We start from the raw sequence: 17,332 nt of genomic DNA, 5'->3' as shown, positions 1-17,332 counted from the left end.
ATTGTGGTAAGAGTTGTTTGAGTCCCTAATAAAATGTAAAAGAAGAAAAAAAAAGAGATAGAAGAGCCCCCAATAAAAGTATTTAATAAAAAAATTAAATTTAAAAATTTTGTTGGCTATGTGGTAGCTACATAATCTGGTTTTAATTTGAGAAGATTGGGAGTGAAGGGATGGAGTCTAGCCTGTCAATAGGGTCATTGCCAATGAGGCCTCTGTGTTGGCATGGGCTTCTCCTGAGAATTCTGGGAACTCCTATTTTTCCTTCTTGGGGGCAGGAAACATCATCTCATTCTGCTCACTCCCTTGGAGACTTTCTACTGACAAGGCTGACTCCGTGAGACATCCCTGAGGCGAAGCCACATGGACGTAACCTGATGCTACCTTGGGAACTAAAAAAACCACGTGGAGACCCCTGCCAGCGCTTAGATGCTTACACCACCACTGGATCCAAAGACTTTCTATCCACTGGCCTGTGACCATCCTGCATTTGGCATCATTGCATGTGTTTCATGAGTCTGGAGAGGACTTTATAGATTGGTATCGGACATATGGGCTAATATCAGACTTAGGGCTTGGACTGGACTGGGTTGGAATGCTTTCTTAATGTACAATTACCCTTTATATAAAACTCTGTCTTATATAATGCATTTCTGTGGATTTGTTTCTCTAGTCTACCCAGACTAACACAGCATATATCCATGTATCATATAATTCAACAGTTAAATCATATTAAAGAGAATTAAACAATCATATCCACAATAAATTTTAGGACATTTGCTTCTTTCCTGTACTCATTGTCATCAGCTTCCCACCTCTCAACTTCCCCGACCACAACCCCCAAGGAACCATCAATCCAGGATTTCTTACATTGTAAAACCTAGGGGAAAAAAAATTCAGAAAAACAAAACACAACCCATTGTATTCTGCATGACAGCAAGGTGATACACTTCCCTGGTCTATGGTCAGAGGAGATTCGTTGAAGGCCTAAAGCAAGTGTGGACCCAGAGAATGGGTTATAGGATCCTAATATCATCCAGAGCCTACCATTCATTCATTTATTTAAATCATTCTATTGGGGCTTGTACAACTCTTACCACAATCCATATATCCATCCATTGTATCAAGCACATTTGTACATTTGTTGCCATCATCATTCTCAAAACATTTGCTTCCTACTTGAGCCCTTGGTATCAGCTCCTCATTTCCCCCACTCCCTCCTGAAACCTTGATAATTTATAAATTATTATTATTTTGACCATTCCCTCCTTTAGATATGGATTTTATCATTCATAATCCTTGGGTCACACAAGATCTGTGTGGGCCCAATTCACACCTCACTCAGATGACTACCTGGTTCAACGACAAGCCTTTAATACCCCAGATACTATTTTTTTCTAATAGGCACACACCATCTATTTTCTTCTCCATACTTTGCTATAGCAATCATATCTTCAGTGATATGAGATAATTCGTAAGGGCTAGTATCAAGCAGTGTCATGTCATAAGAACTAATTGTTCTCAGATGGAGACTATAAATAAGTGTATCTATGGTTTATATATGTCTTCTGGTTCATTTTAGAGACATAATTACCATATTTTTGCATTAACAGTCCGATTATCATTTAAGAGAAATTAAGAGGCAAAAAACCTGTATAGTTATTTGTATTTTTCTAAATATTTATTATTTCTATTTTCTTTCCTTTTTTAAATTTCTATTTTCTTAATATCCTCCTGTAATACTGGGATCAGCAAGCTACACCCCAAACCAAATAAAACCTGAGCTAAAAAGGATTTTTACTTTTTAAGTATTTTGGAAAGAGGGCACTAATTGAATGGTTCATACATGAATAATTTAGCAGTACTGATTGCATTCTTTAAGTTGGCCAACCATTCTCATCTTCATTTTCTGAGTTATTCTTCCACGATTAACACAGACTTACTGCCCCTAAGGTTCCTATTTGCAACTTGATCCCCCACAGATACATCTTCAAACAACACAATGTTCAAGGCAGACATGTTTCACTAGTTAAGTTAAACTACTGCTTGGTTTTAGGAAGACTTGAGAGGATATTTTTGGTTTACTATTTAAAGATGACTTCAGAGGAATAGCTTTAGGGGTCCATCTAGCCTGCATAGCTCAAGAAAGTCTCGAGTCCACGAGCATCTGAAATTCTGCTTTGCATTTCACAATTTCTGTTCAGCATTCCTCAACAGACCTCTGATAGAAATGTTCAATAATGGTAGCCAGGCACCATCCAGTTCCTCCGGACTCGTGGGAAAGAGGTAGCTGTTTTTGTTTTGTTTTTTATTTTAACAATTTATTGGGGCTCATACAATTCTTTTCACAGTTCATACATATACATACATCAATTGTATAAAGCACATCTGTACAGTGTTTGCCCTAATCATTTTTTTCTCTTTTCTTCTTTTACAAGAGGTAGCTGTTTATGGAGGCGATTAACCAAACATTCTATATCCTGCACCTTCTAATGATGATTCTAATGATCTGGTGGCACAGTGCTTAAAGTACTACTTAGATGCTAACCAAAAGGGCGGCAGTTTGTACACAACAAAGAGAGAGATGTGGCAGTCTGCGTTCCTAATGACTGCAACTGAAGCAGTTCTACTCTGTCCTATGGGGTTGCAGTAAGGTGGAATTAACTCAGTGCAATGGATGTTACTGACTCTCCTTTTCCTTGTTGCTGCCGATCATAGATTTGCAAACTTAACTTGGTCTTTTCAGGGTAGAGGAGAAGTTGTATGTTTCATTTTGCTACACTGCACCCTGACTGGCTCATCTCCTCCTCGAGACCCTTCTGTAAGTGGATGTCCAATTGCCTACAGATGGGCTTTGGATCTCCACTCTGCACACCCCCTCATTCACAAGGATATGACTTTTTATTCTGATATCTGATACCTGAGACCTTCGACACCTCGTGATCACACAGGCTGGTGTTCCTCTTTCATGTGGGCTTTGTTGCCTCTGAGCTAGATGACCACTTGTTTACCTTCAAGCCTTTAAAACCCCAGATGCTGGGCACCATCAGCTTTCTTCACCACATTTGCTTATACACCCATTTGTCTTCAGCGATAGTATTGGGGAGGTGAGCATTATACTTTCAAGAATAAATTCTCCTCGGTTTCTGCCTGCTTTGTCTTTTTTCCCAGTGTTTTTAAATAGTTGGCTTTTTTCCCCTTTTTTTCAGTTTTAACATTGTTACTTGCAGAGGGTTTATTTGCTTCACCAATTCACTTAACTGGTTGCCCCCAGTTGTTCTAAAAACAATCTCTGACAGTTCAAGTGATACTTTTAAATATTATAAAATTTGAATTTTTGCTAGTACGAAAAATGAAAATGTAACAAAATATATAAAATAATGGAAAAGCTCTAGTTTCACAAATGTACCAATTAATAAACATCCATGAACATACATAAATGCTCAATTTCCTAAAAGTGGTGCCCTTCTGTTCTAGATCCATAATATAGTAAGCTGGAATACAATCAGACTGAGTGGGCAGGTTGAAAGTCATCATGAAATAAAACACAGCAGATACACCAGTTGAAACTACCTACTTTAGAATTTTTTTTTTAAAAAAAAGAAGAATTCAAGGTCTGATTATAAAAAGATTTACAGACCACTTTAAATAATACTCCAAAGATTGAAAGGTTTGAAAAGTAAGAATAATAGTTGAAATAATGATTTGCATACATTTTAGAAGCAATAGCAATAATTAAGAATAAACTTCTCAAATTAAAAAAATTAAATACTTACCATCCTAAAATGAAATATATACATACATATATATATATATAGTATTCTTCAAGCTACTTTAAACATTTTTATACCAAACATTGCTTTTTATGTAACAGGATTATAAGAAACTTCATCTACTCCTAAGAATTCTTATCATCTCTTTTTATTGACAACTGGGTATTAAAATCTCGTAGACTTTCAAAGAGAATTGCAAAAGTTGCAAACTAAATCTGGGGCAATTTACAACAGTCAAAACACATTATGAAAGCAAGTTAGGTCCATTCTATGCTAACTACTACATTAGGCTTTGAGTATTCTGAAGACCAAAGACAAGCCTTTGCCATGAAGTCAACTTGATTCCATCAGTTCCATTGATATAGACTCTGAAGTTGCTGTAGGATCCCTTTGTTCCCACATTAGTAGAAGCCCACCACCTGTCATCTCCCAGTAAGCAAAAGAACCAGTTTTCATGCAGAATGAATATAATAAGCGAGGAGGAGGAAGTGGAAACCAGGATCATCTTTCTACACCAATTTCATTTCAAATACAGGCTCGTCCACTCTCTGCTCTTTCACCTTGGCTAAAGCATAATGGTGCCTTCACTCTAAAGCAGACAACGGAAATTCAAATGGGAGAGCTGCACTCAAACTATGATTTACCCAAGACTCCAAGTAACATCGCTGATGCTGCAATGCCGCCATAAAAACCCACTGTGCTTGCAGAGGAGCATGAGGAATGCTGCCCGTGCTTATTACGTAGCGCAGTAGTGATGAGGGTTTCATGGGTGTACATATCTGCCAAAACGTCGACAAAGCGCATACTGTACACTTTACCTTTATTTTACTTCAATTAGATCAAATTAACATTTAAAAATATTGGCTGGATGAAAAGTATTATTTATTTTTACCAAAAAATAACCAATTCAGGAAATATAAGCAAGATTAATTTAATAAGCCAAGGATTATAGGCAAAAAGAAGATGTATATAAGCATTTCAAGAGAAAGCAGTTTCAATGGAAATCTCTTGAGCCAGGTCATAAGGATTACAGAGGTCACACTGCCTGTGCAATCGATGGCCCACCCTGGTGTAGAATGCCCTGGTTTCCACTTCCCAATGGGTAAGCAATGACACGGAGTTGAGCAGGACTTTCAGCCTTACTGTACTTCTCTTCCTTGCACCTCTGCAGGATCTCTAAGCTCCTCTGGTGGACTGGGTGCTGCAGAAAGCTAAAACTATCCATACTTTTCAAAAGTGCACATGGCGCTGTGTCATCATGTCCTTAGGAAGCAAAGAAAAACAAAAAATGGAGACAAGAAAAAGACATTATATAAGCCCAAACCAACAGAGTACCAAAGGCAATGCTGCCAACTAGCTTTAGAGTATATAAAAATGGATCAAATGATAGGGATGAGCTAACTATTTTTCCAATTAATATGAAGAAATTACACAAAAATAATAGGGCCAGAGGAACGTCCTTTTCAAATATTCAAAGTGGCCTCTGCAGTATTCAAAGTGCTGTGTACTACGGAAGGAGCCCTTCGTTGCACTGTGGGTTAGCTATGGGGTTGCTAACGGCAAGGTCAAAGTGCTGTGCACTAAGGAAGGAGCTCTTCGTTGCACTGTGGGTTACCTATGGGGTTGCTAACGGCAAGGTCAAAGTGCTGTGCACTAACACCCTACACAAATTTCCAAAATTAAATTTTTTTAAAATCAAAACAATTTGTCTGATTTAATTTCTTTTAAAAAATGGATTTGGTTTTGCTGGATCAGAAGTGAAGTTAGCTATAGTTGGCAACATATAAGAAACACTGATAGAACCCAGAAGAAAAATATATCCCAAACAATTTACTGAAAGTTAAACAATTTTCACAGATTCTGCAATTAACCACACTTGCAGGAATTCCAACAAGTGTGCCCATGAATGTGAAGAAAAGCATTACTGAGCAAGGAAATTTGGCAGTACTCCTGATTCATAAATCTGAAGGCCAAGCTGGAGAGTGTGTAGCTGACCATTATTTCTTAGTAAGGTGAGGAAGAAATCAATTACCAGTGGGAAAGAGAAGATAGCACATTCAAGGAACGATTAACACCCCAGATGTATGCTATTTAAATAGTAGCTTGAATAATAAAAAAAGGGGGAAAAGAAGCAATAAAAGAAAACACAGGATTTCCAGGCTTAGGAGAGTTGTGAATCATTCGCATATAGATCATCCCTAGTTAAGTAGTCTTTTTCTTACTAAAAAAATATTTTGTTGTCTTTTAGAAACAAAATGAATAATTTAATGATAGAGACAAAGTCAATAAAACAAAGTTCCATTCGTTTATTGTACTTTTAGGAGTAAGATACAATTATAACTATAATTCTGAGAGCAGTATTTTCAGAAGTCAGGAGCAGAACAATTCAAAGTTTATAGAGCTTGTTTGAGTCTAACTTTATGTCCTTATACTGAATTTCTATTACCAGCAAATAGGTATCTGTTTTTAAACAAAAGAAATGCTATTTTATGATAGTCTAACATCAAGTAAAACTACACGTAGAAATGGTGTGATTTAAAAGAATAAAATGGGTTTGAACTATTTCCTTCATTTTTAATCATTCAAAAAGTAACTAAACTACTAAAACAGTCTCATAGGCTTGATACAGAGTAACAGTTACTAATGTAAAAAGCTTGAAAGACACAAGTATGACAGGGCCACCCACCATCATTTATGGGTTAAAGAATACAGCAATGCAAAAGCACTCTTTTTCCCCTGACTCCCATTGCTGACTGCTTGGAGAGGAAGCTTAGCTACCAGCACAGCGGGGGGTGGAAAGGGAGGTGGGGCTATGTGAGGGAAACAGACCTAAATCCACCATACCCACTGCTGACTCCAACTCAACAGTGGCCAATACTCCTTCCAAATTGTAACAAAAAGTTTTTTGGTTTTTTTTTTTTATCACCAGATTTCCAGGCACTTCAATTGCTGACTTGATGACATACTACTGTATATACTGGAGTATCAGCCGAGCTGAATATCAGCTAAGGTACCTAATTTTACCACCAAAACTGCATTAAAAATGTGCTGAAAAAACTCGACTTACACGAGTATATATGGTACTCAGAAATGCCTCAAGAGGATGGTGGCATTAAAGTGTTGTGCACAAAGGGTTAGGATATTATGATATTCTGCACAGTTTTAAGATATCATTGTTAATATTTATTACAATATTTACAGTCACAGAATTTTTCTTTTTGAGCTAATAAATTAAAGCATGGGTTACTTTTTATCTGTGACTGCTTTGTGTCTCAACCATATGCTTACCTCAGTTTGTTAAAAGTTCTGCACTATTCTTTCATTCTGCTGCCTATGCCTTAAACACAAACACATTTTTTTAAAAGCCCTCCTCATTTTAAAGATGTAGGCACCCTGTGGTGTACTGGTTATTGGTTATGTACTAGGCTGCGACCCTCAAGGTCAGCAGTTTGAGACACCAGCTCCTCTGAGGGAAAAAGGCAGGCTTTCGACACAACAGTTAGTCTCAGCAATGGGGAACTACCCCGGGCAGCATAAGTCAGCATGAACTCCATGGCAGTAGATTTTTTTTTCGGGGGTGGGGGGGGTTGTTTTGGTTTTGGTTTAAAGATGTGGTATTATTTGCGAATCTTGAAGTACTAATTCTTATTTCTTGTGTGTTCTAATCCCACGTCCTCTCAAGGTGGTGTGCCTTCCTAGGATGATTTATATATTTCTTTTCAACAGGTATTATTTTCTAAGGCGTCTCATATACTCTTAAAGAGGTTTCTTTTGCGTTTACTTATGCTGAATCCTGGCCTAGTTTTGTTGTTTCTACTTTAATTTTAGATTATGGAACTATCTTTTACATGAGACAATATTACAGCACTTGGAAGCTCCTAGCTTCGAGCTCAATCCCATTTCCATTGTATCTCTAAGACTTGATGTCAGGTCTCTGTCCAAAAAACAGAATTCCTGTGATGCAAATGCCCAGGCCCATTTTTTACAGTATATTTCATAAACTGCAAAACCAAACCAAATAGAGTTCGATGAGTTTTATCATGTGTTTACTGCCATAAGCTCCACACTGAAAGGAACATTTCTAACACCTCAGCAAGTCCCTTGCACCCCCCAACCCTTTCTTATCAATATCACCTCTGACTCTCAACAGAGACAACCAAGTTCTGATTTCTATCACCATATTTTACTTTCCTGTTCTCAGTGAAACCACACACTATATATTTATACTTTCATGTCTGGCTTCTTTTGCTCAACAGGTCTTTATGACTTACTTATTAGGAGTAGCAGTAATTATTCCTTCTTGCTGAGTAACATTACATTGAAAGAATATAGCACAGTTTGGTTAACCATTCTTCCATTGATAAAGACATTTGGTTATTTAAATTGGAGACTCTTATAATAAAACAACATTTTTAGTGTACACGTGTAACAGTTTTATTAAGATACAATTTGCATACCATTCAATTCACCCATCTGATAATACACATCTTAGAGGAGCCCTGGTGGCATAGTGGGTTCCCCAATGGGTTGCTAACTGCAAAGTCAGCAGTTCAAAACCACCAGCTGCTCTATGAGAGAAAGGTGAGGCTTTCTAGTCTCATAAAGATTTAGTCATAGAAATCCCCAGGGGTAATTCTACTCAGTCCTACAGGGTTACTGTGAGTCAGAATAGACTTGATGGCAGTGAGTATAGCCGTTATCTCTTGGGATGATCATAAACCATTACTTAATTGGTTTATTTATATTATTGAGTTGTAAAACTTCTTCAAATATTCTGGATAGTAACTCTAATAAGATACATGACCTGGAATGTTTTCTGTCATTCCATGGATTGCAGTTTTACTTTAAAAATGTTCTATCACGTTTTTTTTTTTTAATTTTCAAGAAGTCAACTTGTTATTCTGTTGCTGTTACTGCTTGCGATTTTGGTATTTTCTCTGAGGGACCACTATCTAATGCAACCCAGGAGGTGTGAACCTTCCAACTTTGTTCTTTCATTTTGGGATCCTTCAACAGAAAAGTGGGTGAAGGGAGATATCGGACAGTGTAAGATATGAAAAAATAATAATTTACAAATTAACAAGGGCTCAAGTAGAAAGCAAATGTTCTGAGAATGATGATGGCCACAAATGTACAAATGTGCTTGACACAATGGATGATGTATGAACTGTGATAAGAGTTGTACAAGCCCCCAATAAAATGATTTCAAAAAGAAAAAAAAATGTTTTTGGATCCTTTTTTCTAAGAATTTTAGGATTAGCCTGTCAATTTCCCCATAAAAAAGACAGCCCAGGCTTAGGTAGGGACTGTGTTACACTTGTTGGCATCTTAACTACGTGAAGTTTCCCAATCCTGAAGCACAAGAAGATTTCCTACTCATTTCGATTGGTTTAAAGTCTTATGAAGGATGATTTATAGTGTTCAGTATACAATACTTCTTGTTAAATTCATTCCTAAGCATTTGATTCTTGTTGGTGCTCATGTAAGTTGACTATTTTTCTTAATTTGTTTTTGGACTGTTCATTGCTAACTTACAGAAATTAAAAAATGGATTTCTGAACATTGATCATGTGACATACAACCTTGCAGACCTGCTTTGACAGCTCTAATTACGTGTTCCAATGTGCACTTCCTCAAATATTTCATGCCCACTAACATGACATTTGCAAACAAGAGTTTCGCTACTTGTTTTCCTCTCTTATCTTTTTTGTCTTTTGCTTATCTAGTGTCCCTGGCCAGAACCTTCCAGACAAAATTGAAGTAACAGAAGCAAAAGTAAATCCCCTTGTCTTGTTGCTGATCTAAGGGTAAAGTACCCAGTCTTTTACCATGAAGCTTTATACAAACACACACAAACAAACAAGCAAGCAAACAAACAAAACAAGAAAACTGATTGCCAGCAAATGCTCTAGGGCACGAAACTGCCCCACAAAGTTTCCAAGGCTATAAATCTGTACAGGAAGAGACTGCCATATACTTCTCCAGTTCAAACTGACAACCCTCTGGTTGGCCGCCAGCCCCCTTAACAACTGTGTGTTTTTGCAGATACCTTGTATGAGGCTAGGGAAATTCCCTTCTATTTGTAATCTGTTCAGAGTTATTATCAGAGAAGCTATTACCTGTCCCACTTCTACCGATGGGTACAAATCCCATGCTTTCCTGGCATAAAAAGCGAGTTTTACGTGCTGCCAGAAACTCCTCACTTTGCAACAACGCGAGATGCAGCAAGCAATGGCGTGGTTTCCAGTAGCCCACGAGGGCTCATGAAAATGCTCTCTCACAGAATGTAAAAGAGGATTATCTTATGGCTCTAGAGGAAGGCACACAGAAAGATCCCCACTTTGCCAAGCAGAATCCTGCAATAAACTACCAAGCACGTGAAAAAATGAAAATTTTCTATGGCTGGAACTTTGAGTGAGTTCCACATCCCTTCCACTTCCTTCAGCGGCTTCCAGGCTGCTGGTTTTCATTGTAACTATGGGCTGTTCTCTTTCAAGACGACCAAGGAGTTGAGAGGGGAGATGACACAGGGTAGAGCAGAATGCCACGTTATTACTGATTGTCCATGTTTGGCTAAGATTTCTTTTTCTATTTTTGTCAGAGTTCTATTTTTGATTCTGTTTTTGTCATATTTTTTATTCTGTTTTTTCTGAGTTCTCCAACTTGAATTGTATGAAAATGTAGGGATGGAGTCTAACTTATCACTCCGGTCATAGCCTAACGATGCCTCCATGGTGGGCTGGCCTTTTCTATAAGGAAAATAGAATTTCTTCCTGTTCTTTGCCCTTTCACCCTCACTGCTTCCTAGGACTCGGTGTCTACCTCCAGGGATGGTCGCATGTGGGCCACCAATCCTTGGAACCAACCTGAGAGCTGTTGGCATACGACTTACTGTGCCCACCTAACTTAGATCCACACAACTATGCACCCATGGACATGAACTGGACTGGACTGGACTGGGATGTTTTCTTGATATAAAATTACTTCTTTGAAGAACAGGCACATACATATGTAAATATATTTATATATAACAATGTGATATATATAGGTCTATGTACATATATTTATATGTTAAGTAAGGTAGCCTCTACTCAAGTCCTCCCTCAATGCAAGAACACTTTGTTCAAACAATCTGGCATTCTGTGATGCTCACCTTCCCAACACAATTGTTGAAGACAAAATGGGTCCATCAGCAAATGTGAAGAAAGCTGATGGTGCCTGGCTATTACAAGTTATAGTGTCTGGGTCTTAAAGGCTTAAAGATAAACAAGCAGCCATCCAGCTGGGAAGCAATAGAGCCCACATGGAAGAGGCACACCAGTCTGTGTGATCACCAGGTATTGACAGGATCAGTTTATCAGGCATCAGAAGTCCCCAAAGAAGCAATCATATTGATGTGAACGAGGGGGGCAGGAGTGGAGACCTAAAGCCCATCTGTAGACAACTGGACATCCCCTCAGAGAAAGGTCACAAGGAAGAGACAAGGCAGCCAGGTGCAGTATAGCACTGACAAAACATACAACAATCCTACAGTTTTTTAATTCTCCCCCCCCCACTATCATGACCTCAGTTCTACCTTATAAATCCAGCTAGACCAGAGCATGGACACTGGTACAGATCAGAGCTCTCAACACACAGAATCCAGGACAGATCAACCCCTCAGGAACAGTAATGACAGTAGTGATACCAAGAGGGTAGGGGGATGGTGGGAACCGATTGCAATGATCAATGTATAAGCCCACCGCACCCCAGGATGATGAACAACAGAAACAGACAGCGGACAGTGTAAGATATGAAAATAATTATTTGTAATTTACCAAGGGTTTGTGAGAGTGAGAGGGTGGGAGAAGGAGGGAAAAAAAGACGAGCTGATACCAAGGGTGCAAGTAGAAAGAAAATGTTTTTGAAAACGATGGGACGCATGGATTGTTATAAGGGCTGTAAGAGCCCCCAATAAAATGATCTATTACAATAAAAAAATTACTTCTTGATATGAAGTTCTTTATACATATACAGTGTTACTGGTTTTGTTTCTCCAGACAGCCCAGACTGACACAGCCACTAATTTCATTGACATACAATCCAAACCCTTTACTCTTAACTACCTACTATAGTGACTTTTAAGAAAGGCCATGTTTTCAAAAAAGCTTGCTTATATGATTCTACTAAAACTATGTTTTGGTTTTCCAAAGCCTAACCACCATAATTTACACTATCCAATTGTAATGCATTACTTCTCAAAAAGAATTAACTAAGTTTTCATTTATAGGCCTTAAGGTGACATTGTGTTATTTAATTTGAAAGTCTATTTAAAAGAAAATGTTAACATTTTAAAAGGAGGTTTTAACTTAATATTCTCAACTATGCTTAGCTAACATAACAAAAAGAAACAGAATGCCAGAGAGTTCCCTGAGAAAATCTAGTTTCTACTTTGTTCAAGGTCAGTAAGAGTCCATTGAAAATTTTTATAAAGATACACTCAAAGGAAGTAGAAATATACCATCGCTGCAGGTATTCATCTCCTTTATCTTTAACCTCCTATGTCCATTCAAATCTAAATCGAGGTCACTCTATGCCCTCAAGCTTTTTGTTTCTGCCTAAATAATCTCCAATTCTCATTTCATCATGATATGTATGCATACAATTTATATTACACAAGTTATTCATTGACTACTTAATCCACTTTCAGTTAATTTATAATCGTCTAGTTAAATTTTAAAAAGCCAATCCAGGTGACTTCTGAGACACTAATAGTGTTCTATTTCTCAGCCTAAGTGGTCGTTCCAAAAGTGTTTGAACTTCTTAGATAATTTACTATGCTCTACGTTTATTTTGTGCACTTTTCTAGATACCAGATATATTCTAGACTGAAAGTGTTTATTATTTAGAAGTTCTATGATAACTAGAAATTAGATCCCCAAACAGTAATAATCTAGACATTATCAAGTTACATGTTCAACTAGGTTGTCATTAATACCATTGTGTGTCTTTGGACAAATTGATAATAAGATATCAAAAACTAGCTTTCAAAAATAGATTTCAAATCCCAAACAAATATAACAATGTGAATAAGCTTTGCAGAAAGAGATGTGCTCACTTCTACATACCTTATATATAATTCATGGAGAAGTTATGATATACCCTTTACCCTCTAGATCAGTGGTCTAATGCTGCAACCCATGTTGTGGTGACTCCCAACCATAAAATTATTTTTGTTGCTACTTCATTTAACTGTAATTGTGTTACTGTTATGAATCAGGTGACCCCTGTGAAAGGGTTGTTCAACCCCCAAAAGGGTCGTGACCCACAGGTTAAGAACTGCCGCTCAAGATATTCTCTAAACCATTCTCTACTTCATGAAGGTTCTAATTCACTGAGGAGGAAATCAAAAGTAAGGTACAAGGCAGCGCTGGGACACCTATTAACATTAAATACATTAAGTTTCTTCTCATTTATATCTTAGCAGGAGACACACATCAAATTTGAACTGGTTTTATTTATCAAAAGACTACTGTGATAAATAACATCTTAAAGTAAGAAACTTTTCTTTAATGCTCTGTTTGCAAAAGTAATCTCTTGGAAATTAATTTGTAAGCTGCAAAGGTTTGAGATATCACTTTATCTTTCCAAAAGGAAAAAAAATCCCACAAAGGCCAGATATCACACATTATAATCTCAAAAATAAAACTAGATAGACTAATTATTTTTGCCTTTCATTTTAGTTATAAAATCTTCCAAATACATATACTCATTTCAAATATTCAAAAGCTGACTTTAACACTTTAAAGCTGATACAATTTATAGGTAAGACTGGGAGTACTGGAGACATGGGTATCTTCTATCATACTTCTACTAGTGGGTACAAATCTCAAGCTGGCCCAAGCAGTAAACTGAACCCCTTATTGTGCAACAATGGTCTCTCTAGGTAAAACTAGAGTTGCAATAAGCAATAGTGTGGTTTCCAGCAGACAACAGGAACGTATGAAAATGCTCTCTGACAGAATGTAAAAGACTATTTTATGGCCCAAGAGAAGGGCACACAGAAAACAGATCTGCAATATCCACTTCAAAATTTCAATTGTGAAGCCAAATGAGCTGAGTTGAGGATACAAAAACATAAACACTTGATGAAAAGATGCTGTATACAGCTTTTTTAACATTCATATATTTTTAAAGAGTATTAGCATTCTTTCACAGACAAGAAAAACTGCAATCCAGAAAAGAGAGTGCACTTAATTTACTACAGTAGCAGGAGTCTTTCCACCATGCTAGATTATCTCCAGTCCACTCTTCAGGTCTCCTGATTTATGTTTTCATATTAAATTGTTTCATTTGTAGTAAAAGTTATGGCATAAGAAAATAGAGAGGATCTCAAGATTAAACTCTGAATCATTAAATAATGATTATAACTTCAGGTTTTGCTTTATAAAAAAATATCACAGCAATGAATTTCTGCCTGCCTACTAAATACTAGGTGCTTTATACTTATTTTTATAAGCAAACAGATATACATCACAAATGTACCTAACCATATAAAAATTCAATTCATGTTACATGAAAAAGGAAGATAGTATATAGTAAGAAGGCAATAGATAAATAAATAAAATTAGTATGTGGAGTAGAAAAGGGGAAAACAAATTAAATAGGGCCGAGTGTTTGTATCTGCTGCTTACCAGTTTTTTTCTGAGTGTGTCTTTTTCCAGCTTCCCTGAAAGCAACCATGGCTCTGAAAAAACCTCGGAGAACCGCCCATCGGAAAACAGCTACTGGATCAATTCCAATCATCCCAGAGATAAATGCATTCTTGCTACTTCTCAGTAGAGCTACAATATCTGGGCGCATATGGTCTGTATTTTTTTCCCGGAAATCCTACATGAAAAAAGGACCAGTGTTATTTATTTAAATTATTAAATGCACTGTAAAGACAGAGAAGTGATTTCTCTAGGTAACCAAATGGACCAGATTGCAGTGAATTATTTAAGAGAGTTCTAGCTAAAGCCTCTAACACCCACCAAATGACCACTTTTCTTCATGAGTCTACTAAGAAGGTGGGGGAAAATACTGATCGAATTCTCCTGTAAATAACTGTGAACAAGATTTCTTGGTGCGCTGGCCTGCTGGATGGAGAATTAGCACTCTGAGAAGTAGGAAGAAGGATCTCATTACCAGCAAGAGCCAGGAGTGGAACACATCCTCTGGACTCGAGATCCCTGCTCAGAGAGCAGCAGCAGCAGGAGCCAGACCATGGAACAGAGTGATGAAGGACTTCCTAACCCACAGAGCAAGTAAAGCTGAGGGTTTTTGTGCAGGAACATGGCTTGCTGGTGAGGTGTTTCTAGGTACTTAAATTGGGGAAGTTGATCTTGCTGAGCCATGAAAATGGAGCTGAGTACTTTCAGGCTGATGCTGACTTAATTATGTAATTAGGTTTGCTGTATGAGGATGGGCCAGGACCATGCAGAGTTTCGTTCTGTTTTGCATAGGGTCACTATGTGTCAGAGCTCACTCGATGGGACCTAACAACAAGAAGTGTTGCTGACCCACAGAGCTTGAGTGGAATGCCTTTGGGTTGAGGCTTACAGTGGAGTGGCATACTCCTTTGGATATTAATTGGCAGACCAAAATAACTTTGTAACATGTCTTGATAAACAACTCAACAAACATTCTCATTGGCGTCACAACATAATACTTTAACCATGAATTTTCTCTGCAAGTTCTGTGTGTCCATGGATATGAGATCCTAGAGAAGTGAAATGGAGAACATTAAGACAACACACAGATATCTTCTATTAAGCCCCCATCAACCCTACAACTATTTATGTAATAAGAATTAGTTAGAATAATTCCACAATTTTATTGCCACTTGTTAAAATACTAGTCAGCAAGGGTCTCTATGAAAAAATATAACAAAGTGACAACAGAGCTGAATAACAAAAAAGGAGGCAGGCATGAGAAGACTGGGGAAAAAGTAAGAAGTAAAGAAACCACCTATTCCAAATACCTTACAGCAATAATGAGTTGGACATGTTTGAAGAAAAGCATTAAAACAAGGGATGAAGCATAGTGAGCAAGGGTAAGGGGGGTAGATTAGGCAAATAAATATGCATATTTAGCATCGGTAAGTCTATGATAGGAATTTAGATTTTATACACAAGTAATGGGAAGTCACACGGAAAAGGAAATGACAATGAGCTAGCTAGAGTTTTATAAAGAATACTGGTTGTTGTGTCTGGAAAGAAAGGGGGTGGGGGACCAGCAATGACAATATTCTAGATACCCTTTTTAAGAACTGATGACGACTTGTCCTAGGCAGGAGAGTTGTGAAGAAGAAGAGAAGTGGTCCCATTTGGAATATGTTTTCAAGGTAAAGGCAAAAGGATTTGCTGATGGATTAGAGGAAAAGAGAATGAGAAAGAACCAGACTAACAGATGGAGACAGGTGACATTTACTGATCTGGAAAAGACTAGAGAAGAAACAAGTTGGAGGGTGAGAAGTGGGGCCTGTGTGTGTGACTGAGAAGTGATTTTCACTGAAAACTCTATCCAGAACATCTGATCCAAAGTCGTAACCTGTTTACTTCCCTAATTAACCTAATAATCATTAGTATTGCCTGTGAGTTTTGTAAGGTCATTGGAATAAATTACAGAACCCAGCAGAGAAGTAGAATGTGCCAATGGAGGGGCAGTTGGTATCTGAATTGGTAAAGGTGGTTAGGGAATGAAGACCTCTGCCTCACAGAAATCAGCCTTGGCCTGATGTTGACTTTGATTCTCTTTCCCCCTTGGGAAGTCCGAGAAGGTTAGATGGAGCAGCCACCCCATTTTTACACTTGCCTTATTTTACTCCATTTTAATGATACAAACTCAATTATATAACATTTTACTGTTAAAAACTGAGAAGAAACTTGTCGAACTGAAGGTGCCAGTACAAGAACAATAGTAATGTGCCCTACTCAAAAGACTATTCATTTAACACTGTACAACCTAAAATTCTAGAATTACTTCCATATATGTCAAAGATTGATAGTCACCTTCACTTTCTCAATTGAATGGTCTCTTTACCTTCACATTTCTAGGTTTCTCAGTATATCTGACATAACTGACCAATCATTTTTTGTAACAAAGACTTTTGGGGTTGACTATTCACCTCTGTGCTGACCCTTACCAGTTCCCCCCGTTGCTAATGGCATATTGGAAATTCCTAGGATGATTATTATGATTATTATTTTTGCTCAATCTTCTTATATCAACGATAGCTGTGGCTATACACATTATATGATGAGGGCTGAATGTATTCTTCCAGATCAGATCTTTCTTGTTATTTCTTTGATATGTGATACATTTATATATCTGAAAGATATTTCTAAGCTGATGTTTAATGTTTAGCATTACTAGCTTAATTTTTAGGATTACTAGTAAAACCTTATGGGCCTGGAGTTTTCTTTATGAGTAAACTTTAAGGAAGTAATTAAATTTAACAAGTATAAGACTTTCAGATTTTCTTATTGTTTTCTAGTGTTAAGTTTTGGTAAAATATGTTTTATAATCTCAAATTTGTTATA

At 37.4% G+C, this 17,332-nt stretch overlaps 1 protein-coding gene across 14 annotated transcripts in view; it reads right to left on the bottom strand.

The window, feature by feature from the left end:
• Positions 1-17,332, bottom strand: part of MYO9A (myosin IXA) — a 250,951-nt gene that overhangs the window by 125,975 nt on the left and 107,644 nt on the right. For 13 of the 14 annotated variants that reach the window (XM_075536143.1, XM_075536142.1, XM_075536146.1 and 10 more), the window contains 2 exons: positions 14,444-14,639; positions 4,914-5,033 (listed from right to left, as the gene is read on the bottom strand). In XM_075536143.1, the coding sequence (XP_075392258.1) occupies positions 4,914-5,033; positions 14,444-14,639 (316 nt within the window). The remainder of the gene's footprint in view (positions 1-4,913; positions 5,034-14,443; positions 14,640-17,332) is intronic. The other variant, XM_075536151.1, reaches the window with a different exon arrangement.

Source organism: Tenrec ecaudatus, chromosome 17, assembly GCF_050624435.1.
Source record: "Tenrec ecaudatus isolate mTenEca1 chromosome 17, mTenEca1.hap1, whole genome shotgun sequence".
Classification (NCBI taxonomy): Eukaryota; Metazoa; Chordata; class Mammalia; order Afrosoricida; family Tenrecidae; genus Tenrec; species Tenrec ecaudatus.
This window is presented reverse-complemented; position numbering and strand designations above follow the sequence as displayed.